Here is a 26,398-nt window from a genome sequence, read left to right on the forward strand (position 1 = left end):
AAACTGCAGCACCCAGTAAAACAAGTGACACATTACTAGAATCAGGGTCTCTGTCCTTACATCATGCTGATCTCAGATGGGGTAGCAAAAACTTGGTGACAAATTCCCTTTTAACATGTGAAGTTCAGGCTACCATTAATAGCTGTTCGATTAAGCAAAAACTAAAATCATTCCTATAATTTATTTCTTTACTTTCTCATCCATCCCTTCAGATTATATTATGACATTCTAAAGGAAATGAACATGCACCAGATAACGTGACAATTTTTATAGCGCCAGCACTATCATACTGATGTTTCTGAACTGTACAAAACAAGCATCTTCAAATCGTTACATTGTCAAAACATAAATTACCCTTAACAAATTAGGAAAAAGTTGCACTTGTGTGTTCGTCTGTGGCAAAACTACAGCGGTCTGGGAGTCAAATTGATGATAATTCTTTTAGTTATAAAACAAAAGACAGTGAGTTTACAAAAAAAAAAAAAAAAAAAAAAAATTAAAGAGGTTTTCCACTACTAATTTCACCTCCGTTCATATGTCCTAACTCTTCCTGTCTCCAATATACACCTATTACCTGCCGTGCTCCTGTAAGCTCATCTCCATATGGGTCATCTAGTCTTCTGTTGTGATTCTGGCTCTGCTACTTCTGATCTGGAATCGGACAAATTGAGTAGCGCATGTCATTTGTTGGGGCGTGGTATCTCTGTGACAGACGGCAGCATGAAGATCAGACCTCACTCTGCTCCTCTACCTGTATCCTGCCGATGCTTTGGAGTGCCGGTCCTTTGGCTGGCAAGCACTGCCATGTGCTGCTGATCATTAGAAGGCATATCACAGGGCTTATCAGCTGAAGGACGGCACTTCCAAGCTCTGGCAGAGTCTGTCTGCACCACGCATGACTGAACTCAGATCAGGCGTCACTGATCTCTGCTTGGGTCCTGTCGAAGCTTTGATGTGCCGTCCCTTCAGCTGACAAACCCTGTGATATGCTTTCTAATAACAAGCAGCACATCGCAGCGCTTGTCAGATGAAGGGACGGCACTCCTAAGCACCGGCAGGATCTCTGCAGGAGAGTGAATGCTGATATCGGCATGCGTGCTCAGACTGCAGACACTCAGCCCTGCTCCCACAAATGACATGGGCTACTCAGCTCGTCCAATTCTGGTCCCCAGACCGAAAGTAGCAGGGCCAGAACACAACAGAGTACTAGGTCACCCATACAAAAATGAGCTTACAGGCACAGGGCAGGTAATAGGAGTATATTAGAGAACTGATTGTTAGAAAAGAGTTAGGACATATGAAAGGAGGTGAAATTAGTAACCTCTTTAATGATGATACATAAGGTTAGAAAAACATGGTGGCATTCTTACAAAAACATGTGAACATGTTTGGTCGTATGGAGGTATTGCAACCCGGCAATGAAGCCAAGTTCTAATGTCAGGCACAGATTAAAGACAAGACTTTGTTTTTAATGGAAGAAAGGTGCTTTTCTAACCCAAACAACCTTTTTAAAACCAATAAATACCGTACATAAGCATGAATATTTGTGAGTGGTCACAAAATACAACCTAGTATGCAGGAGTATACGAACAACACTAGGTGACAGAGGACCTCTTTCATAAAAATAAATTCCTCTTAATTAAGGCAGCCATACACATTACATTAATGTCTGAATACCCAGGCAGATGTGAGATCATTAGATTCTCACTGGAGGGGTGTCTGGCAGCAATGTATTTTACTACCCCTATTAGGATCACATCACTTTTAACACGGAATTAAACAATAATGGCAAAAAGGCATGGGCTACATGTTTCAGACTAAAGTCCCCCATACACAGTGGAGTAATATGGCATGGCAAAGGCATGCCCAAAGGCATGGGCTACATGTTTCAGACTAAAGTCCCCCATACACAGTGGAGTAATATGGCATGGCAAAGGCATGCCCAAAGGCATGGGCTACATGTTTCAGACTAAAGTCCCCCATACACAGTGGAGTAATATGTGCTGCAACTGCCGATAATGACGGGTTCAGATGTTAATCCAATGTGTATGTGAGCAAGAATCAAACAACTAATTATCGGCGGAGTTGATTGGGCATGACCAATTTCAGACTGCTAATCACTTTGTTCTCCTAGACACAAGCCACCGGCAGACATGTTGATTGGCAACTTTCTCAAAGAGCACACAAGATCACTCGGTCAATGGAGCACTCCTTTGTATAGAAGAGTTGGCATAGATGGCTGCTGCCTGAATGATCGGCTTAAGCACCATTTATCCAAAAGACATCTAATGTGGGGGTCACAGTCCTCTGTGCTTGTCTCCTGCAACGCAGTACCAAAATAACAAAATATTTAACAGACAACTGCAAAGCAAAGCAGCATTTTCTGGAGAAGTAGAAAAAAAAAACATGGGGCATATTTATCCAAACTTTCGAAAAGTAAAACTGGCCTATTTATTCATAGTAACCAATTAGAGTAACGCTTTCATTTTAATAGAGAAATTTATAGAGGATTCTGACTGTCTGTTATAGGCAAAAAGACAAAGACCGAATTTTTTTTAGGACAATTTTAATAAATTGCCCCACAGTGAATAGTATTCTTTTACGTAGTGTTGTTCACTGTGGTAACCAAAAAGTATAACTTAAAATTCCTGAATCTCTATGCAAAAATCTGTAGGCGGATCCATATACTACTTATAATACCGTTATTTTCTTACATGGCAGAGTTGCTATTCAGTGCTCTTCTACGACATCGGGCTTGGGTATAACCATAACCCCTTAAATTATGCCCCTAAAGGTTACATACTATATGGTATTTCTTTATGTAGCAGTACATGCTCTGGGCCGTCTCCAGCATCATGACCTATGTAAGACAGAACCCTCTAATGTTAGTATACGCAGGTGAAGGTGGCATTACTGAAGTGTGGACTGCATGAATTCTCTCGAAGTACCGTATTTTTCGCTTTATAAGACGCACCTGATTATAAGACGCACCTAGGTTTTAGAGGAGGAAAATAAGAAAAAAAATATTTTGAGTCAAATAATGTGCAAAAACCTTTAATTAAATAACAAAATATTATTTTAACATAGTAGACTCAACAGCAGTCAACAGCAGCATTGTGGGTAACATGTAAGAACAGTCCCATGGTACTGTAAGTAACAGCAAAAACCATGTTCTGGCAATTGGGGAGAAACGTTAATTGTCAGACAGCACAATCTTCTAGTCAGAGAATCCCAGGAATTCCTCATCACTGCTGTCAGAGTCTAGGAAGCTCAGGTCCTCACAATCATTGGTTTCATATAGCGCACCATCTTCGGTGCCATCTAAGGCATTGCTAATCCCACATTTTTTGAATGAACGTATAACTGTTTCATCCTTCACTGATTGCCATGATGTTTTCACCCACTCACAAACTTGATACTGGGCCTCTTCATGCGTCCAGTTGGTGTCAGGTCATGATTGCCAGCAGCCATCCATTTATTCCACTCTTCTCGCATGTAGACTTTAAACGGCTTGTTTATAGAAACATCGAGAGGTTGTAGCTGGCTGGTAAGCCCCCCTGGAATTACCGCGAGATGGGTCTTCACTTCTTTAAACACTTTTTTTGTGTTTTCACTAATATGTGCTCTGAACTGGTCTAGCACTAACAGGGATGTTTTTTTCAGAAGCCCTCCAGGACGTTTCGACCACACTTTGTCAACCCACAATCTCATTCCGTTCTCGTCCATCCATCCTTTCTCGTGAACGTGCACAACAACTCCTCGTGGGATAGCTTCTTTGGGCATGTTCTTTCTTTTAAAGATTAACATTGGTGGCAGTTTCGTGCCTTCGGCACAGCAGGACAACACAACTGTGTAGTGGTTTTTTTCGTGTCCTGCAGTTTTTACCGTGATGGTTTTGGCACCCTTTGCATCAACAGTCCTGTTGGATGGCACGTCAAAGGTTAGAGGGACTTCATCCATATTCCCAATCTGGCCTAATTCATAACCATGTTTCTTTCTGCTGTCAATTACAAACTTGTGGAATGACAGAATCTTGGCTTCATATTCTTGTGGCATTTTTTGGGCAATTCTAGTTTTGGTGCGCATAGCAAGGCCACATCTCTTCATGAATCTGAAACACCATGCTGGTGATCCAGTGAAGTCATTGATGCCTTTCTCAGCAGCAATCCGCTTGGCTTCGAATAGGATCATTTTTGTTGAGACCGAAAGGCCATTATTTCTGTGGCGTATGATCCACTCTTTTACGTCCACGTCTAACTCTGGCCACTTTGCACCACGCCTACGTAGACCAGATCTGCTTTTTCCTGCTTTTTGCAGCTCATCCTCCTGCTTCCTCCACTCTCTTATCATTTTTTCAGTTGGAGGCGGTCCAAAATGTCTCTCCGCTGCTCTGTTCCCATGCTCTTTAGCGTATTTTACAACCTCCAGTTTAAAGGGAATTTTGTATGCAAGCCTTTTCTGCTTTGACATGCTTGAAATATGCAGCAGCCAACTGTACGGTATTTTTCTGCAACAAAATACAGTATTGAAACAACTGTCAGCTCTGTCATTCATAGTTATGGGGCAACTGAGAGCATGAATGAATACGGTACTCTTGCTGTAGAAAAGACATGGGCCGCACATCCAAAAATACGGTAACAAGTTGATCTAGTGGTGTTAAGCAAAATGTACTGTATTCATCTGAACAAGAAGTTTTTAGTTTACGGTAACATTATGATCAGACATATAAAGCCTACTGCCAAGTGACGGTGAATGTGTCCATAGCTTTAAATACAGTAACCATAAAGCTGTGGAGTAATGTGCCGACCACCACAACGACAACGAGCAGATGGGTACCTGGTGCCCTACAGTACCCATGCTGCAAGGCAAGGGGTTCCGCCTATTTTTGCTCACTAAGGCCGGATCACACATGCGAGTTAAACAGCCGAGTCTCGCATGGTAATACCCGGCGCTGGCGCGGGGACTCATGAGCGGGGCGTGCGGCTGCATAGCAATACATGGAGCTGCACGTCCCACTCCTGAGTCCCGGCGGCAGCGCCGGGTATTACCATGCGAGACTCGTCCGTTTAACTCACATGTGTGATCCCAGCCTAAGAAGTTCGCCGTCATGTGCTAGCGGCTTCATACAGTCTAATCAGAATGTTAAACTAAGAACCTCATGTTTAGTTTCATTTTGCCTAGTGTCATTAGATCAACTTATGATTTTAGATGTGTGGCCCATGTCTTTTTCTACACCTATGATGAATGAAAAACATTGTTATGGGAGATGTGTTGGGACGCACTGTTATGGGAGATCTGTGGTGATGCACTCCTATGAGGGATCTGTGAGGCACTGTTATGGGAGATCTGTGGAGACACACTGTTATGGGAGATCTGTGGTGACGCACTGTTATGGGGATCTGTGGATGACGCACTGTTATGGGAGATCTGTGGAGACACACTGTTATGGGAGATCTGTGGTGACGCACTGTTATGGGGATCTGTGGATGACGCACTGTTATGGGGGATCTGTGGATGACGCACTGTTATGGGGATCTGTGGATGACGCACTGTTATGGGAGATCTGTGGAGACACTTATGGGAGATCTGTGGTGACGCACTGTTATGGGAGATGTGTGGAGACACAGTTATGGGGTATCTGTGGTGACGCACTGTTATGGGGATCTGTGGATGACGCACTGTTATGGGAGATCTGTGGAGACGCTGTTATGGGAGATCTGTGGTGACGCACTGTTATGGGAGATGTGTGGAGACACACTGTTATGGGGGTATCTGTGGATGACGCACTGTTATGGGAGATCTGTGGAGACACACTGTTATGGTGTATCTGTGGTGACGCACTGTTATGGGGATCTGTGGATGACGCACTGTTATGGGAGATCTGTGGTGACGCACTGTTATGGGAGATGTGTGGAGACACACTGTTATGGGGGTATCTGTGGATGACGCACTGTTATGGGAGATCTGTGGAGACACACTGTTATGGGGGATCTGTGGTGACACACTTTTATGGGGGATCTGTGGTGACACACTGTTATGGGAGATGTGTGGAGACACACTGTTATGGGGTATCTGTGGATGACGCACTGTTATGGGGATCAGTGGATGATGCACTGTTATGGGAGATCTGTGGTGACGCATTGTTATGGGATCTGTGGATGACGCACTGTTATGGGGATCTGTGACGCACTGTTATGGGGATCTGTGGTGACGCCCTGGTTTGGGGATCTGTGGATGACGTACTGTTATGGGGATCTCTGGATGACACACTGTTATGGGGATCTGTGAATCACAGTACAATGTGTGTAGTAGTGACTACCACCCCCCCCTCATCATTAGGAATAAACCCATGTACTGTATACATGGGTGTATTCTGAAAGATGAGGAAGGTGGTAGTCACAGTTGCAATAAACACTTTGGGCACTATCCCTAATATGGCTACAACCCCCATCATCCATCAGAATACACCCATTGATACGGTATGAAGGATGATGGGGGTTGTGTTTCCCATCAATGTGTCCACTGCCTCACCTCTCCCAAGGATCTCAGAATAATGTGAGGTAAAATGAAAGTGCTACACTATACATTTTGCAGGGATAGATACCTGATTGGTGGAGGCAGCCCAGCAACAGATCCCTCCACCAATCAATATCCATCCCTGCAAACGAGGAGGAGGAGAAGCATGCTTCTCTCCCTCCTCTGCCTTAGGTATCTGTGTGCAGCGGAGCCTCCTGATCCTTCTGCCAGCTTTTAGCCACAGCGCATGCGCAGATCGAGTTCAGTGACCGAGCTCCATCTGCGCATGTGCCGGGTCGGCGGCCATTTTCTTGTAGTCCTGCAGACACAGGCTGTGATACCGGTATTCCATCGGAAACTCACAGCCTGTTCCCGGAACTGTCATGGCGCCGACCAGCACTATCCCGCCCGCGTAACCGCCGGTTAACCCGCAGCGATACCCCCAGCTCCTGGCCTGCTGCATTGCCCACCCGGAGACCCTGAGATGTACCAGGCAGATCAGCAGCCGCCGCGGCCATCGCTAACGCCGCCATCACTACCGCAGCCGCCACTGCCACCGCAAAAGTAAGTTTTTCCCCCCGATTTTTTCACTATACGATTGTAAGACGCACCCCCATTTCCCCCACAATTTGGGGGAAACAAAAGTGCGTCTTAAAATCCGAAAAATACGGTATATGAGCTAGTACAGCAAAGGATAAAGCATATCTAAGTACTCATTGGAATTTCTAAGACAATGGCACAAATTCAACAGTAAATTGTTCTATGTGGCAAGAGCACCATAAGTTGGAGGCACTTTGCCTATATAAAGCAGGTGAAGCTTAGGTTACCATTGCATGAACATAAACATTTCTGACATTTATGCAAGAACTGTCATTTATTTGCCCACCAATATGAATCCCAAAGTTATGTAAAGGTAGACAAAGACTATACTGCATATCAATGTAATCACATTATAAAAGGTACATACAAACTTCACTCCAGGATCAGTATATATTATGTTTCCTGTAGCTGTAAAAATATGAGTTGATCTGCTGTACCCGGAAGGAGCCACTAAACAGTATGACGGAGCTATAGTTACATCAGGCTGGCACCACAGCAGTGAAAAGTTAAGACAGCAGTGCGTGCCAATCTAATATCGATAACTTATATTATAGGAGGGTCACTAATATCATGGTGCTCAGACACCGACTTGGCTCAGTGGTATCATTCCCCAACTGAACACACAAAAAAATTCTGATCCTATAAGAGCAAACTGCATACATCATCAAAAATCTCCCACTGAGTTCAGTAGGAACTTCATCAACCCATATACAGTTGGCTTGGGTATTAGCCCTTATCAGTAAGTACATCAGTAAGTGAAAGGTGAAAGAATTCATATATCCACAAGATTCCATACTCAAGAGCAAAAATTGACCTGAATTATAGATTTGATGAATTTCCCAATACTCTCATCAACATGACTCAAAGACATGAGGATTGCTTTGTGATTTGGCACTGAGAACCAGTTGAATTTAGAAGGCTATTCCAATTATGCTCTCCACTGGCAAAGGTGCGAGTTGGGCCACTATTCTCAATGTGCAGTTTCCCCTACAGGTGGGATCTACAGTTATTAGACATTTACAGAATATCCTGCGGATACAGTCTAAATGTCTAACACAGGAATATCACTTGAGGCTGTGTGCCCACGTAGCGATTTTTAAGCGTTTTTGCCGCGATTTTTGGCGCAAAAACGTTTAAAAATGGTGTACAGAACGCCCCCCATGCATTCCTATGGCATTCCGCACATGCTGTGCTAATGCTGCGCTTTTTTCCGCGGCGGAATCGCATCGCGGAGAAAATCGCAGCATGCTCATTCTTTTGTGCGGAATTGCAAAGAATTGCCGCAATTCCGCACCCATAGGAATGCATGAGAATCGCTTACTTCCCGCATGTGGCTATGCCCACCATGCGGGAAGTTAAGCGTCTCATGTGCGGTTGGTACCCACGGTGTGGAGAGGAGACTGTCCTCCAGGCCCTGGGTACCATACCCCTGTAAAAAAAGAATTAAAAATCGGGGTATATTTACCTTCCGGCGTCACGCGCTGCATTCCCGTTCCCAGTAATGCCTTGCGGCAAGGTCCTGTGATGACGTGGTCTCGCGAGATCGCTATAGCAACGCGAGACCAACGTTATCACAGGTCTCGCAAGGCATTACTGGGAACGCTGAGGCCGGGAATCAGCGCGTGACGCCGGAAGGTAAATATACACCGATTTTTTTTTTTAGCATTTTAACATTCTATCTTTTACTATTGATGCCGCATAGGCAGGCTCAATAGTAAAAAGCTGGTCACACTTGTCAAACACTATGTTTGACGAGTGTGACCAACCTGTCAATCACTTTCCGAGCGATGCTTCAAATCGCTTGGAAAGTGCTTGAATATTGCATGCGAAAATCGCGAACATAATCGCGGTAAAATCACGCGGAAAAAAACGCGCGATTTCTGGGAAGGAGTCCGGTTTTTAGTGTCCGGAATAAAACGCTACGTGGGCACATAGCCTTAAAGTAACATACTCTAGGACTCAAATGCTCTTCTGTTGCGTTTTAGGAGGTATAACATAATATTCTTTGGCACTGCTAAATGGTTGAGAAAGGTTACTGAGGAAAGGTGTTGGATTTGCTTGTTAAGTGGTTGAACATCTACCAACAGGGAAGAATGATCACTGACAGCTTCCAACTCCTCAGATCACAAGATTGAGAGTCCCATTTTGCATTGCCACTTCACGCAAGCTCTTTGTGGACTACAAGCAGTGGGAATACTCGACTCCTGTTCAAAAGGAAAACTAGAAATCTCTGGTCTCAGCAAGAAGCCAAGCCACTTACCCTGTGGATAGGTCATGAGCTTTGACCATTCCCTTTACATTTTGTCCGATAGTTCATAGTTTGTTTAGTGTATATAGTTACACATCTGCAGCCTTAAACTTGGATTCCTTAGGTCCACCAAAGAAAGTGACTATGGGACCTAACTAACGTCCATAGATAACTAGGCTGGATAGTCAAATCTTACACCTGTAAATGAGTGACTGTAGTGATTTTTTTTCACTTAATTGTCAAAAATCAACTGTCATTTTGTTGTATTCTGCACTCGAAAAAAAATTACATTTTTTTGTATTCACACAGAAATAATAAGATCCAAAATGATCACTTATGTAGTACTGAAAATTCTGTCTAGACTGGAATAAGGAGCATAACAAAACCTGTATACGCGTAAATTGTGCGCGTTATGTCGGTACACTGGTTTGGTGGGTGCTTTTATGTATCCACTGCACTAAACTACAGTTATAAGCCCATTGATAAGGCCAAAACACTCATACCAGCTCCAACATCGTTGCCATATCACTGAGTAATATTGAACGGCACTTAGTGATGTGGCAGGTTAGCATTATTTAGATTACTAGGCATAGTGTGGGATATAAGGAATTAGGGTGTGTGCACACGTTGCGGATTTTAAAATCCGCACCCAAATACGCAACGTGTGCACATACCCTTAGAGAATATAAATGATAGCTACCTATATTTTATGAAATATCAGGAGGGACATAGTTGCAGGAGGGTTGAAGTTCAGGGTAAAGGTTTTACTGGAGTAAAATACAAAAAATATATGTTTTACACAGGCTGTAATTATAATAGAGGATTTTTTAAATGTCGTATTTTACTCCAGTAAAACCTTTACCCTGAACTTATCTATGTATATACATATATATATATATATATATATATATATATATATATATATATATATATATATATATATATACACACACACACACACACACACACACACACACACATATAGGGAATTCATAGGCAAGATAAAGAAATGCTATTGTTATCACCTCTCACCTGTAAGTAAAAAAAAAAACAAAAAAAAAAAAAGTTTCATGGTCAACTACAAAAATGCAGCAATTTTCTGTTCTTAAACAATCCTCATACAGGAGCCCATGACAGCAGTGTATACCAGTATATATACATAAAGCACCTGTCGCTAGTAAACTACTAAACTATACGTCTGGGAAATATATATGGTAATGGCTTTTCAACTTCTCCAAGCAGCGCGCACATAAATTATCAGTAGGTCGAGCGTTAGATGGTTCAAGAAAAGCGAAGATGAATGGATATATATATACTTGATGCAGCAGAAAAAAAAAAACAAAAACGGGAATATTGACAAAAGTGGAAACAAATGTTGTGGCTACATGAAAACATTTTTGCTTTTTCATTTTTAATATTCTAGTAATAAAAAAAGTCATCAATCCAAATAAATGATGAAAAAAATTAAATAATTTTACAAATCTGATCTACACTGTCGGGTAGTTCAATTTCAATGCTATAAGCGTTAAAACATGTATTTTCTCGAGTGAAATACTAAACATACAGCACTTAATCTGAGCTGTAGAAAAAGTACAAAATTGCTAAAAAATACCTTACAAAAATAAATTGAGTCCTTGGATGTGGTGAAGCATCTTACAAATAAATCTTCGGATCCTTAACTCTCAAGCGCTCCTAAAAGGTAACTAGGCTATGGTACATTTCATTGATAGCAGCATTGTTTCCCATCCTTACTAGTTTCCAGGCCATAGCAGAAAATGCAATGGATATAGATGAATTTTCATATTTTCATAGATTTATCTTTTCGTGTATTGAGGCACCTGCTAGAGCTATTATAAAAGACATACCTACACAGCCGTAATAGCACAAACATATCAATAACAGCCCCACATGACATTTCAATGTACTGGTCAACTGTGACATTGCTGTGAACGATAACACGTTTCGGCCCTAGTGCCAAGATACAAATAGGCTGCTATACCATTGTATTTGCTATTCTAATAAATCAATTCTTCAAAACTATTTATTTACATAGCTCAGATTTATGTCACTGCAAGAAATTATTTGACTGATATCATTTGATCATTTTAAAATTTGGTAAAGTAGGGAAAAAAGTAGCAACATAAAAAGTAAGAGATCTGAAGCGTAAATCTGACAATCATGTAGCTGAATGCACATAAGTCCACTTGCGGTAGTCTCTACACATACCACTCCCTTCTGGATATGACAGAACCATCCACATGGGAAACCAAGTCATCTTCGTTGTCGAAGTTCTGATTGTACCGTGAAACTACCGGCATGTTTTTTTCAATATAATTGTTGCCTGGTCTATCAAAGTGCTCTTGATATCGGTTGTAGCTCACAATATGGTTCCAATCCGAATTTTCATCATCATGGAGATATTCATTATAAATATGATCACTACTTTTAATGTCAACCTCCTTCTTTGGGTTATCAGGAAATGGATCTAGATCTTCGGGTTGAAGAACATCAATCTGGGACTCTTTCTGCATATCTGACGGAGGAATGTAGCTCTTTGTAAAATAATCCCCCCGGAATGTCTGTTTTCTTCTGTGGTATATAACGCCAATGAGCACAATTAAAAGAATCAAAAAGAGACAACCACCAACTACGCTGCCAATAATGGTGCCAAAATTTCCATCCTGTAAAGTTGCCATGGTTGAAGCTGGAATATGAAATTTTCTGGAGTTCGTTGTTAACTCTGCATCATAGGCGGAATGGGTCTGTGGAGCTGTAGGAGGTGCAGTAGTAAGAGGAGGATCTAATAGAAGCAGACATGAACAAAAGGGAAGACAATGTCAATATGTGCTAGTAACTAAGTTTGATAATGACAAAGAACACAGGTTTTGTATATGCATGCAAAACCCAATAGTCCGTAGCAACACATCAGATTTCATTTGATGAGCATCTGACCGAAATCAATGGAAACCACTGCTTATATTGGGCAGTAGCTTGCACTTAAGAAACCTTCGTTTTGTTTTAAGCACAGATATTTCATACACATTTAGACATGTACTTGTATGTACATCAGCCATTTTTCCTCCTAAGATGCAATATGCTATAAGCCTATAAAATAGGAGTCATGCTTTTCATTTCACACTGCATCCGGAAATTCACAGAATTTTCACTGACTTACAGAAAACCTCATTGCTTTTATGGGAAGAAAAGTTATGGGCAGCCTTCTGACTGATAAAATTCAACATTGTGAGACTTTTGGCTATCCATCTTTGTACACAAGGGAACACTTCATGTGTGGTAATCTTGCAGTATTACTGTACATATCCCTGCCTTAAGCGCCCATACACTTGAGAGCTGCAAGACGAACAATTGTTTGGCCAACCATTTGTCCGAGAGTGAGCTCTTACGGCTCTCCCATATACAAGAGCGCTAACTTTGCCAAGCACTCATGGGTTGTCTAGGAGAGCACCACAGATAGATATCTCTGGTAGCAGCTTATTTCTTAGACTACAAAAGGATGGCCAGTTAAAAATTGGACACGCTTGATTCTTCTGTCCCTTGATATCTGCTGAGAGACAGACGGGAGGCCCTTCAATATTTTAGATTGTTGACCAAACCTGTTGACGTAGGCAGGTTAGGCCAACGAATGTGTATGAGGGCCTTTAATGCAGCAGATCACTTTCATCCAACAGTTACTGCTGATTGATGAAATTTAAAATCCCCTAAATGAGATTTGGAAAAACAGATTGCACTCCTCAGTGCCTCTTTTCTAATTTATGAGGTCATAAACTGCAGCTCCAGCCATTCAAGTAAAAGGGGTGACATATTCTAAATTAAGCTTTGCGGTGCAATGCTATAACACAGGACATTTAACAAAAACTAAGCATGAAAACAAAATGCATGAAAAAGGCATTTTTCCCCAACGATCAGTGAGATAGTTGTGGAAAAAAACCTGAAATGACATTACTAATGAATGATGCAAATTTGCTGTCTAAGTATATACACACACACACACACACACACACACACACACACACACACGTACAGACAGATACAGTACTGGAATATTTAAAGGACATCCAGCACTGTATTTCGTCACCAGAATAGACTGAATCCATCCTTGCTATATTTAGTAGTGTTCCTGCTGGTGCTGAGCTGAAACACCGACCTCTATCATTCTTTGGCAAATTAGGTTTAGAGACTGCAGATCATTTCCAAAATCTATTTCTAGCGTAATTTAATATACCAGGGATGGGAATGGTGTAAATCATACAAATCAAATTGTGTCTTTTCCTGTAAAAGAATCAAAACCATGCTGCACGTCAAATGAAGTGTGATGAAATAATAACCTTCTGAACAGATTGCTTCTAAGATACCTTAAAGCACCACTTGTTTTTTTTTTCTTTTTCCCCCTTCATTTCAACGCTGGAGTGTTGCTATTAATCTAAGTTCCCTGTGGCTAGTCTTATCCCTTACCAGCCGCTATCTTCAGATCTTCCCTGTGCCGCTCCGGGCCCACGCTGCTATTTTGCGACAGCAACTTTTGAGCTGAGGTAACTGTCACAAGTTCTCAATGTAAGTCTGTGAGAGCCTTGTACTGGTTCACATAGACTTACAGTGGGTACGGAAATTATTCAGACCCCTTTAAATTTTTCACTTTGTTTCAATGAAGCCATTTGGTAAATTCAAAAAGTTAATTTTTTTCTCATTAATGTACTCTCTGCGCCCCATATTGACTCAGAAATGTGGACTTTTTTTCAAATTTATTAAACAAGAAAAATTTAAATATCACATGGTCATAAGTATTCAGACCCTTTGCTCAGTATTGAGTAGAAGCACCCCTTTGAGCTAGTACAGTAATGAATCTTCTCGGGAATGATGCAACAAGTTATTCACACCTGGATTTGGGGATCCTCTGCCATTCTTCCTTGCAGATCCTCGCAAGTTCCGTCAGGTTGGATGGTGAACATTGGTGGACAGCCATTTTCATGTCTCTCCAGAGATGCCCAATTGGGTTTAGGTCAGGGCTCTGGCTGGGCCAGTCAAGAATGGTCACAGTTTTTTGAAGCCACTCCTTTGTTATTTTAGCTGTGTGCTTGTTGGAAAGTGGACCTTCGGCCAAGTCTGAGGTTTTCATCCATTATATCTCTGTACTTGGCCGCACTCATGCTTCCTTCAATTGCAACCAGTCCTTCTGTCCCTGCAGCTGAAAAACACCCCCATAGCATGATGCTGCCACCACCATGTTTCACTGTTGGCATTGTATTGGGCAGGTGATGAGAAGGGCCTGGTTTTCTCCACACATACCGCTTAGAATTATCACCAAAAGTTCTATCTTTGTCTCGTCAGACCAAAGAATCTTATTTTTCATAGTCTGGGAGTCCTTCATGTGTTTTTTAGCAAACTCTATGTGGGCTTTCATATGTTTTGATAAATATATGTGTATACCAATGGCGCTCAAGCGTACACCCACAGAACACAAAGCAGCAAGTAATAAGACAACACACCACTCAAGTTGTCTCCATAAAATAATAATAATAAATAAACCTGATAGAAACTTGCGCTAATTAAATGTGTCTTGGTTAAATAAAGATATCTTATGAAGAAATCTATTACCTTTACTGAAGCTAAAAACTGGCGAGGCAGGGAAAAAGGTCTTCAGAATGCAGGGTGGATTTCCAGGTCCTTTCCCAATAATACTCCCCAACACAGGTATATAAAAACTTACTGGAGCTAAAGGGTGCTACCTCCTAGCATGCCGCCGTCCCGGCCAGTGACTGGCGCGCAGCTGGAGGTGTATATCGGCAGGCTGTAAGAGTACCAGCCACCGCTTGCAAAAGCAGGCCTGCAAGGTCCAAAAAAGCTGAAGGAACTTGCGTGACGTCACAGTCACGTGATAGATCACGTGACAGGCAAGAAAGCCCTATGGGGCGCTGATGGGGCCAGAAAGCAATGGCAAACCTACGCGTTGCGGAATTCACTGATTCTTTCCCTGCCTCGCCAGTTTTTAGCTTCAGTAAAGGTAATAGATTTCTTCATAAGATATCTTTATTTAACCAAGACACATTTAATTAGCGCAAGTTTCTATCAGGTTTATTTCATATGTTTTGCACTGAGGAGACTTCCGTTGGGCCACTCCGAAATAAAAGCCCGACTGGTGGAGCAATTGACATTGTGAAACTTTCTCCCATCTCCCTACTGCATCTGTGGAGCTCAGCCACAGTGATCTTGGGGGTTCTTCTTTACCTCTCTCACCAAAGCTCTTCTCCAACGATTGCTCAGTTTGGCTGGATGGCCAGGTCTAGGAAGACTTCTGGTGGTCTCAAACTTCTTCCATTTAAAGATTATGGAGGCCACTGTGCTCTTAGGAACCTTGAGCACTGCAGAAATTCGTTTGTAACCTTAGCCAGATGTGTGCCTTGCCACAATTCTGTCTCTGAGCTCCTTGGCCTGTTCCTTTGACCTCATGATTCTCATTTAGTCTGACATGCACTGTGAGCTGTGAGGTCTTATATAGACAGGTGAGTGCCTTTACAAATCAAGTCCTATCTGTTTAGTTAAACACAACTGAACTCCAATGAAGGAGTAGAACCATCTTAAGGAGGATCACAAGAAAATGGACAGCATGTGACTTAAATATGAGTGTCTGAGCAAAGGGTCAGAAATGTGATATTTCAGTTTTTCTTTTTTAATAAATTTGCAAAAATGTCTACATTTCTGTTTTTTTCAGTCAAGTTGGGGTGCAGAGCGTACATTAATGAGAAAAAAAATGAACTTTTTTAAATTTACCAAATGGCTGCAATGAAACAAAGAGTGAAAAATTTAAAGGGTTGAAATTTATCGAGTTGTGACTACTGGCTCATTCAGCAAACACTGGAGTGATCCAGCAGGTCATAAACTGCTGGAGACAGACAGGAACGGTGCTGGGAACAGCTGAACAAATAAGAAAAGCTACAAGATGACCAGACAGCGCTCCTAATATGTTTGTTGTAGATAAAACCTGCATTATGTTCACTATTATTGTTTGTCGAGGTTTGGATTTGGGAATCTAATGGATTATGATGATTAAAAGTAGTTTATTACACACATACAGCAGCTCTACCCTCCCCCAGGCTCTGTTTGATTGTGTACCTGTGTCTGGGCCTGTTTCACCCTTCATCTATGGTTGCTGGTCTGGCAGTGTGGAGGTCAGATCTGAAATGTCTATGTCCAGACCTGGTCAGCCTTTATCTGCGCGCGCCCTTTTGGCGCCATGGAAGTGATTCAGAAACGCTTCGGGTACGTTTGCATTTTATACAGTCTTGCTTTTAAAACATTTAGGAGGCCGTAATGGCACAGCGAATAGAATAAATGTAGAGTAGGACTGCCCCATATGAGAATGCCTTGGAGTGGCGGGGTGTCACAAAGAATTCATCAATTGTTTGCGAAATGTCTCATTTTAAAGTACAGTTAGAAACTAATATGTGCATGTGCACTTTATGCATTGCGTGGTAGGCAGCGTTGGCTTCTTGGCTTTGTTGTTAGTTTATAAATTATTATATTGTATTATGGTATATATTTTAAGCAGTTGGCCAGTTCTGTGCATTAAAACTATTAAGGAGGCAGCTTTATGGTTAATATTTTGTAGCCATCATCATTATCAAACATGAAAGTCAGGACCTGATTAGTATAGTTAAACAGTTAAGACAATGTATAAAATGTTAGGAAAACTAAGTAACATTAGTAAAATGAACAAGCAGTGTAAATCCAGCAAGACAGAGCTAAGAACATGAAGTCAGTTTATTATTTTACTTTTCTTCAGACGAACTACTCTAATGTCTTGTTTTTTTTTACCCATCTCCGTTTACAACCACCCAATTCAATTTCGGTATTATTCACGCTCCTAGTTTACCACAATTGAACAGATTGTAAATCGTGATCTTTAAAAAATATCGTATTTTCCAGCACATTCCACAGATGCTCGATTGCACCGCGATCTGGATCAGGTCAAGTCAAAACTTTGAACTCTTTATCTTCATAAAATCATTCCTGAACATTTTTTGCAGTTTAGCAAGAAGGTACTACCATGAAGTATAACGTTGTCATGAAAGGGTATACCGTATTTTTCGGATTATAAGACGCAACCCAAATTTTGAAAAGAAAAATAGGATTTTTTTTTTTTAAACAAAATGGTGGTGCTTCTTATAATTTATGAGTCTTAATGCTTACTGGGGGTGGTGGCTGCTGTGAAGCGGGGTCCCAGGGTCGCTGCTGGAGGAGGTAGGAGTGGGGTGATGCTGCAGGCCGCAGGCTGGGATTAGGGTGAGTTACGATGTGCGGCGCGGCGGGTGTCCGGTGCTGCTGCGAGTGTCTCCAGTGCTGTGGGGGCTCTGCCGACATTTTGTGAAAGGCCATAGCTCCATGGCCGCCGGAGGCAGCGCATGCACAAATGGAGATCTCAGCACCAAGTTTCCCCCAAATTTTGGGGGAAAAAATGTGTGTCTTATAATCTGAAAAATACGGTACTTGGTGATTCGCAACATTGTTTAAAGGGAATGTCAGTAGGATCAACCGTCCAAAGCATCTATCTATATAGTTATAGTAAGCAGAATAAAATAACTTAAAGGGGTTTTCCCATGAACACAAGTTAATTTTAAATCAATAGATTTTTGAATTATAATAAGTTCCACAATTGGATGTGTTTAAGTAAAATGTTCCTGTGCTGAGGAGCGGGATTCCAGTGCCACAGCTGCATGTCACAGGGCAGTGTAACGTACACGGGAGTGCGGTGGCATGATAATGAAGACAGGAGGCAGAGATTTCTTCCAGGCACCGCACGTCCCGAAGCCGTGAATAAATCATTCATAATGCAGATACATCAAATAGCTTTTGCCAGAGTTCTTACTAAAACTGTTTAAAGTTTAACATTTTTAAACAAATGGGATTTCTTTCAGTGGCTAGTGTGAACGTGCGCTTACACGCTGCATGCACACCAGTTTATATCTTTTTTTTTTTCCTGTCTGTATGCATCATATGCATATAAAGGTGTTGCCTGCCTTTCCTTTGAGCTGGATATTATATTGATGTGGTTCCCCATGGCTGTGTGTCCACTAGTTTGGCTCAGTCCTTCTCATCCCTTTTCCACATGCATGTCACTTGACAAATCGTAAGGTTTTTAATATTAGAGTTAGGACTGTCCCAATTACGGTCACCGTGAAGAGGTGGATAGGCTTACGCATTTTCTTGATCAAAAAACATGTTAACTAAGTACCGTATATTATTTTTAAGCACTATGCTATTTAGTTACTGAAGGGTATTTAATCATTATGTTTCGTTTTTTTTTTTGTTTTTTTTTAAGTTACGACAGAATTGTACTTCAGTACCATGTAGAGTACATTTATTAGGGTAGCTAAAAGATATCCAAAGTAAATGAAGAGGCATATGTCAACCTTGATGAAATGGGGAAATGCAAATCTTAATGAATTTTGGGTATCTGCAAAACCAAATAAATTATTTATTTTTAATTTTATTAACGAAGAGACTTTTATGGTACAACAAATTTCAGGGCACTATCCATCAAGAGTGGTGTGCAAAACATGTCTGATGAATTGGAGCCATAGACATATTTCTCATTCAGCAAGAAAATGAAACAATTTATCTTATCAAATGACTATACATACAGAAAACATACGTTTTACCAAATAACAATTATAAAGAGATATATAATAGTCTAAAACAAAATACGTAAAATTGTGTTTCATATATTGCAGTATCAAAGTGACTAATAGATCCGCATATTACAGTGCTACATGCCGAATGCTATCAAGTTACACAGTAATTTAAAGACATGAGAGATTGCCTTACAAGACTGCCATGATTATCCTACTAAATAATGTAGCCTTTTAGGAGACATTGACACATTCAGTAATATCCATGTGTCATTGTGCAGTAAATTTAATCTCAAAATGAAACACTTAACTAGATCTTGCAAATTATTAATATATACCAAGTTATTTCACCTGATTTTTCCAGCTGGTGATGTGTTCCAGGAGACTTTGGCTTCCATGTACCATTTAGGCAAACAGCGGTGGTTGTGTACAGTTTATGTATTATAATAGTGGATGGAGTGTTGTGCTAACACCATTAGAGCTACTAATAAAGTAGTCTTATTTCATGGAATGGGAAAATGATACAACAGAACAGTACTGAAGAGACCTTTTGGTTACAGAATCGCCCATGTTAGGGCAGCGGCTTTGTTAGGAGCGATCAGAGCAAGTACAGTTGTGGCCAAAATTATTGACACCCCTGCAATTCTGTCAGATAATACTCAGTTTCTTCCTGAAAATGATTGCAAACACAAATTCTTTGGTATTATTATCTTCATTTAATTTGTCTTCAATGAAAAAACACAAAAAGAATTGTCCTACAGCCAAATTGGATATAATTCCACACCAAACATAAAAAAGAGGGTGGACAAAAGTATTGGCACTGTTCGAAAAATCATGTGCTGCTTCTCTAATTTGTGTAATTAACAGCACCTGTAACTTACCTGTGGCACCTAACAGGTGTTGGTAATTACTAAATCACACTTGCAGCCAGTTGACATGGATTAAAGTTGACTCAACCTCTGTCCTGTGTCCTTGTGTGTACCACATTGAGCATGGAGAAAAGAAAGAAGACCAAAGAACTGTCTGAGGACTTGAGAAACCAAATTGTGAGGAAGCATGAGCAATCTCAAGGCTACAAGTCCATCTCCAAAGACCTGAATGTTCCTGTGTCTACCGTGCGCAGTGTCATCAAGAAGTTTAAAGCCCATGGCACTGTGGCTAACCTCCCTAGATGTGGACGAAAAAGAAAAATTGACAAGAGATTTCAACGCAAGATTGTGCGGATGTTGGATAAAGAACCTCGACTAACATCCAAACAAGTTCAAGCTGCCCTGCAGTCCGAGGGTACAACAGTGTCAACCCGTACTATCCGTCGGCGTCTGAATGAAAAGGGACTGTATGGTAGGAGACCCAGGAAGACCCCACTTCTTACCCCGAGACATAAAAAAGCCAGGCTGGAGTTTGCCAAAACTTACCTGAAAAAGCCTAAAACGTTTTGGAAGAATGTTCTCTGGTCAGATGAGACAAAAGTAGAGCTTTTTGGGCAAAGGCATCAACATAGAGTTTACAGGAGAAAAAAAAGAGGCATTCAAAGAAAAGAACACGATCCCTACAATCAAACATGGTGGAGGTTCCCTGATGTTTTGGGGTTGCTTTGCTGCCTCTGGCACTGGACTGCTTGACTGTGTGCATGGCATTATGAAGTCTGAAGACTACCAACAAATTTTGCAGCATAATGTAGGGCCCAGTATGAGAAAGCTGGGTCTCCCTCTGAGGTCATGGATCTTCCAGCAGGACAATGACCCAAAACACACTTCAAAAAGCACAAGAAAATGGTATGAGAGAAAGCACTGGAGACTTCTAAGGTGGCCAGCAATGAGTCCAGATCTGAATCCCATAGAACACCTGTGGAGAGATCTAAAAATGGCAGTTTGGAGAAGGCACCCTTCAAATATCAGGGACCTCTAGGACCTCTAGCAGTTTGCCAAAGAAGAATGGTCTAAAATTCCAGCAGAGCATTCTAAGAAACTCATTGATGGTTACTGGAAGCAGTTGGTCGCAGTTATTTTGGCTAAAGATTGTGCAACCAAGTATTAGGCTGAGGGTGCCAATACTTTTGTCTGGCCCATTTTTGGAGTTTTGTGTGAAATGATCAATGTTTTGCTTTTTGCTTCATTCTCTTTTGTGTTTTTTCATTTAAGACAAATTAAATGAAGATAACAATACCAAAGAATTTGTGTTTGCAATCATTTTCAGGAAGAAACTGAGTATTATCTGACAGAATTGCAGGGGTGTCAATACTTTTGGCCACAACTGTAGTTAGCGTTATTACCTGAAGTGATCTCTCACTATCACTTTTTTAGGACATATGGATATTTGGAATTAGTGACTTCCTCACACATTAATTTAAAAGCATTCCCATCTGTTGCAACTCTCCAACACCATGAAATAGATCACCGAGCCCTGATGAGTAGGTATATCTACTATGCAAATCCATCCCAGAATGAATGTACAGCCCTTTCTCAACACTCAGTAATTTAAGATTCCCGCTATATACTGAGAGTTTAAGTATCCAAGTACTTTCTTCACCTATAAAGCTTAATTGACAACCTCTCCCCACAGTTTTCCTCTGAGCTAAGTAGAAGTTGCATTCTCTATAACCCTATACTCTTGAACTCTCTACCACAACATATCAGACTCTCGCCTACTGTGGAAACCTTCAAAAGAAACCTGAAGAGCTACCTCTTCTGACAAGCCTACAACCTGGAGTAACCCCCGAGCCACCAAACCGCTGCACGATCAGCTCTACCCTCACCCATCTCTTTTAGACTGTGAGCCCTCGTTTGCAGGATCCCCTCTCCTCCTGTACCAGTCAGTGACTCGTTTTGTTCGAGGTTATTGTACTTATTTTTTACAGTATGTCTACCCCTTTTCATATGTAAAGTGCCATGTAATAAATGGCCCTATACTATAAATAATAATTAAATAGAGCCAATATTCCAGCAGCACTTTCATTGTGTAATTACAGTTTCTAACACCATGTGCTCAAAACACCATGTTCTCCAAGGATAAGTCTGCATATGTCCATATTATAGCTACGCTAGAACAAATTTTTCCCAGACTTGAAGATCATGGATGTCAAACACATTGCGTGTCAATAAGTTTTCCCAGTTTTTGTGGCAAAATTAGGGGGGGTTGGCTTATACACAAGTATATACGGTATATATATTACACACATACTTCATTTTCAATGAGATATTATCGCAACATATGCAACCAAACTATTTTATACAAGACATGAAAAACAAACAACAGCTATCTTTACTGCAATAAATTACCGTATATACTCGAATATACGCCGAGATTTTCAGCCCATTTTTTGGGGCTGAAAGTCCCCCTCTCGGCCTATGTTCGAGTCATATACACCAGGGGGTCGGAGGGGGAGCGGGGGTGTCAGGTCATACTTAGCGGTCCTGGCACGGTCTCTGCAGCCCCCAGCTTCTCCGGATCTCCCTTCCTTCAGCGGTCACATGGTACCGCTCATTAGACTCATGAATTTGCGCATATTCATGAGATGTAATGAGCAGTACCACGTGACCGCTGAAGGCAGGAAGGGAGACCGCGGAGAAGCTGGGGGCTGCAGAGACCGTGCCAGGACCGGTAAAGTATAGCGATACTCACCTGTCCAGGTCCATCGCTGCTTGCTGCTGTCTGGCACGTCATCTGTCAGTGACGTTCAGACAGCAGAGGGCGCGGTGACGTGTTAGTGCGCGCCGCGCCCCCTGCAGTCTGAGCGTCACTGACAGATGCCGTGCCAGACAGCAGCAAGCAGCGGCATCTGGCCCCAGCGACGGAGAGGTGAGTATGTCATTTTTTTCTATTTTTAAATGCAGCGGCAGCAGCACATGGGGGCATAATGTATGGAGCATCTTATGGGGCAGCACATGGAGGCATAATCTATGGAGCATCTTATGGGGGGCAGCATATAGGGGTATAATCTATGGAGCATCTTATAGGGGCAGCATATAGGGGTATAATCTATGGAGCATCTTATAGGTGAAGCATATTGGGGCATAATCTATGGAGTATCTTATGGGGGCAGCATATAGGGGTATAATCTATGGAGCATCTTATAGGGGCAGTATATTGGGAATAATCTATGGAGCATCTTATAGGGGCAGGATATGGGGGAATAATCTATGGAGCATCTTACAGGGGCAGCATATTGGGGCATAATCTATGGATCATCTTACGGGGGCAGCATATGGGGGCATAATCTATAGAGCATCTTATAGGGGCAGCATATGGGGGAATAATCTATGGAGCATCTTATAGGGGCAGCATATGGGGGAATAATCTATGGAGCATCTTATGGGGGCAGCATATAAGGGCATAATCTATGGAGCATCTTATAGGGGCAGCATATTGGGGCATAATCTATGGATCATCCTATTGGGGCAGCATATGGGGGGCATAATCTATGGAGCATCTTATGGGGGCAGCATATGGGTCCTATTCTATGGAGCATCTTATGGGGCCATAACCTTTACGGAGCAGCATATGGGGCATATTATTCTAGGGAACATCTTATGGGGCCATTATTAACCTTTGTGCAGCATTATATGGGGTGTATTTTGTATGGAGCATCTTATGGGGCCATCATGAACTGTATGGAGCATTATAAGGGGCTCCTGATTCAATATGGATATTCAAAAACATTTAACCTACTGATGTCGCAATTAATTTTACTTTTATTGGTATCTATTTTTATTTTTTAAATTTACCAGTAGCTGCTGCATTTTCCACCCTAGGCTTACTCGAGTCAATAAGTTTTCCCAGTATTTGTGGCAAAATTAGGGGGGGTCGGCTTATACTCGAGAATACACGGCATGTTTCCCTCTTTGACAATCTAAATGTTGGAAGGTGTAGTTTCTATTTGCATTGTGTGTGAAAATAAACTCTTATAAAATAATTTTTTTACTCTATCGATATGTCTCGTACAGATAAATCATAGGAGTTGTATATCCAACATGGCGAGTATCATTCTGAAAGAGTCTGAGTGACAACAAAACTGTCCACTAGGTGGTGGTGTAATACTACAAACTAGATCAATACAGCTGAAATGGTCCAGATTCCCCCTACCGGTACTTGCTAAGCTTTTCAATGAGTACACTGAATCCTTTCTGCAGAAAGAATTTCTTCAGTAATTATTTTGAAACCAAAAAAGCGGTCAAGTTAGCAAATTAAATGCTAGACTAGTTTCTATATCCTTACTCCCATCTGGTTTCCTGTTAGAATGACACTTCAACAGCAGCTTCCTCTTTACACCCCAGATGCAGCCCACGTAACCCACAAAACCCAGACTGGTCATCTTCAGGAGAAGCCAAATCTTCACTATATTTTCAATAAAAACATCACTGAAAGAGTCAAAGCAGCCATACTTGCAATACCATGTTCAGACACAAATACACAAACAGGAGGCAGCGGGTCCCCCAAGACAAAGGCTAGGGCAGCGCAAGTGCAAAATACTGAAAACAACCACTTACTGACCCAAACATTGTGGGGGGACTGCCTAGTGTTCTAATTGCACACAGGTCTGCATAGGTTGTCATTCACACCATTAAGTGAGATGCAACAGCCTATTACATCAGGCGGGCTGTCAATACCATATGTGCACCCACAGGCCAGACACCCCACATTACCCAGCGACCACTGGAGGGAGCTGGCCTGCATTCTGCATGAACAACATGCAGAAAAGATGTATATACTGTAGAAAATGAGACATTGTTCAATGTTTTGGCCAAAATACACAAGCTCGCAACCCACGGCAAGGGTCCTCATTATCTTGCGAGCACGTACACCAAATTGAAACAATTCTCTGAAAAAAGGACTTAAAAACCAATAAAAACATCACCGAGAGAAAAAGCAGCCATACTTGCAATACCATGTCCAGACACAAATGCACTACCAGGATGCAGCAGACCCCGATGATAAAGGTGGGGGCAGCACAGGTGAAAAATAGTGACAATGGTGTGAATGATGCTCTATGCAAGCCTGTGTGCATTAAGAATACTAGGCAGCTCCCCCAAAGATGTTTGGTGGCTTAGTAAGTGGTTATTTCCAGTATTTTGCACTTGTGCTGCCTCCACCTTTATCATGGTTAACCTGCTGCATCCTGTTTGCGCATTTGTATCTGGACAGTGAATTGTTTCAATTTAGTGATGTCACTAGAAAGATAATGAGGACCTTCCTTTGGCGTAGGTTGCGACTTGCGAGCTTGTGTATTTTGGCCAATATCAACCAATACCTCATGTATTATATACATCTTTTAGGCACTTTTTTATGCAGGGTGCAGGCCGGGTCCCTCCAGTGTTGGCTGGGTAAAGTGGGTTGCCTGGCCCATGGGTGCATATATGGTATTGGCAGCCCACCTGATGTAATAGGAAGGGCAATAGGCTGGTATACGGATAGAGGTGCATCTTCCATAATGGTGTGAATGACACCCTATGCAAGCTTGTGGGCAATTACAATACTAGGCAGCCACCCTGCTATATTTTCAGTTCAAGTACTGTCCAGGAAAAAATGGTCAGTACTCGGCTCCCTGACTTTGATGAGGGTTTACACACCGAGCCCACTGTTAGAATCTGCTCAGTTTGTGACTATCGGCCATTTTCTTGTAGTGTTCTGGCTGCTGGTCTTTTTCCCCTGGTGCTGGGTTTGCCTTTGGTCAGGTGATTGTATCACCCTTTATTAATCTGCACCTGTCTACCATTCCTTGCTGGACAACAGTGTTAATCTGCTTGAAGTCTGGCCTGGAGCTTTGCTTTCTGTGTGTTTAATTAGTGCAGTTCTGGGACCTCTGGCTCTGCTAGTCTTAGTTTCTGTTTTCAGTTTTGTTTCTTCAGCCTTGTTTGTGTTTTCTGTTAGGAGGTGACCCGTTTTTGTACCCAGTCCTTATATCTTTCAGGGACCCCCTTCCCCCTACCTATAGGTCTTCGCTTGAGATTAGCCTAGGATCGTCGGTGGGTCTATTCACAAGGAATGGGTCGCCCACTCCATCGTAGGGCATCAGCCTAGTCGCAGTGCAGGGTCAGTTTTCCCCCTCCTACCCTAGTCCTGTGCTGCAGAACCGTAACACCCACATCTTTCCTGACACTCAGCAGTTGAATTAATCAAAATCATATCTCTCTAACAGCTGCGGGTGGAGCGATGCTCTGCTCACTTCTGTTAACCTGTTAAATCCAGCTGTCCATCTCTGACAACGGCATTAAGCACACACCAGAAAGGGGAAGCGTTGTTCCACGCTCCCATTGGAGAGCCCATGACGTGATCTTGAGGCGCCGATGGGTTGTCATGATAGCAGGGGATCTGCTGACGATTCCTGTGCCTGTCATTATGATCTTCCTATCATAATCAGCGTTCAGTTAGCTTTCATAGGAGATCGTAATTT

At 41.9% G+C, this 26,398-nt stretch overlaps 1 protein-coding gene across 4 annotated transcripts in view; it reads right to left on the reverse strand.

Annotated features, from left to right (window-relative positions):
* The window catches only part of NECTIN3 (nectin cell adhesion molecule 3), a 247,782-nt gene that overhangs the window by 132,998 nt on the left and 88,386 nt on the right, over positions 1–26,398 (reverse strand). For 2 of the 4 annotated variants that reach the window (XM_073542520.1, XM_073542521.1), the window contains exon 6: positions 11,390–12,164. The exons of the other annotated variants lie outside the window; for them this stretch is intronic. In XM_073542520.1, the coding sequence (XP_073398621.1) occupies positions 11,581–12,164 (584 nt within the window). In that variant the 3' untranslated portion in view covers positions 11,390–11,580. Of the gene's footprint in view, positions 1–11,389; positions 12,165–26,398 lie in introns of those variants that run through there. 4 annotated transcript variants of the gene reach the window in all.

Source organism: Dendrobates tinctorius, unplaced genomic scaffold (assembly GCF_039654945.1).
Source record: "Dendrobates tinctorius isolate UK_male_01 unplaced genomic scaffold, ASM3965494v1 ptg000127l, whole genome shotgun sequence".
NCBI classification, from domain to species: domain Eukaryota; kingdom Metazoa; phylum Chordata; class Amphibia; order Anura; family Dendrobatidae; genus Dendrobates; species Dendrobates tinctorius.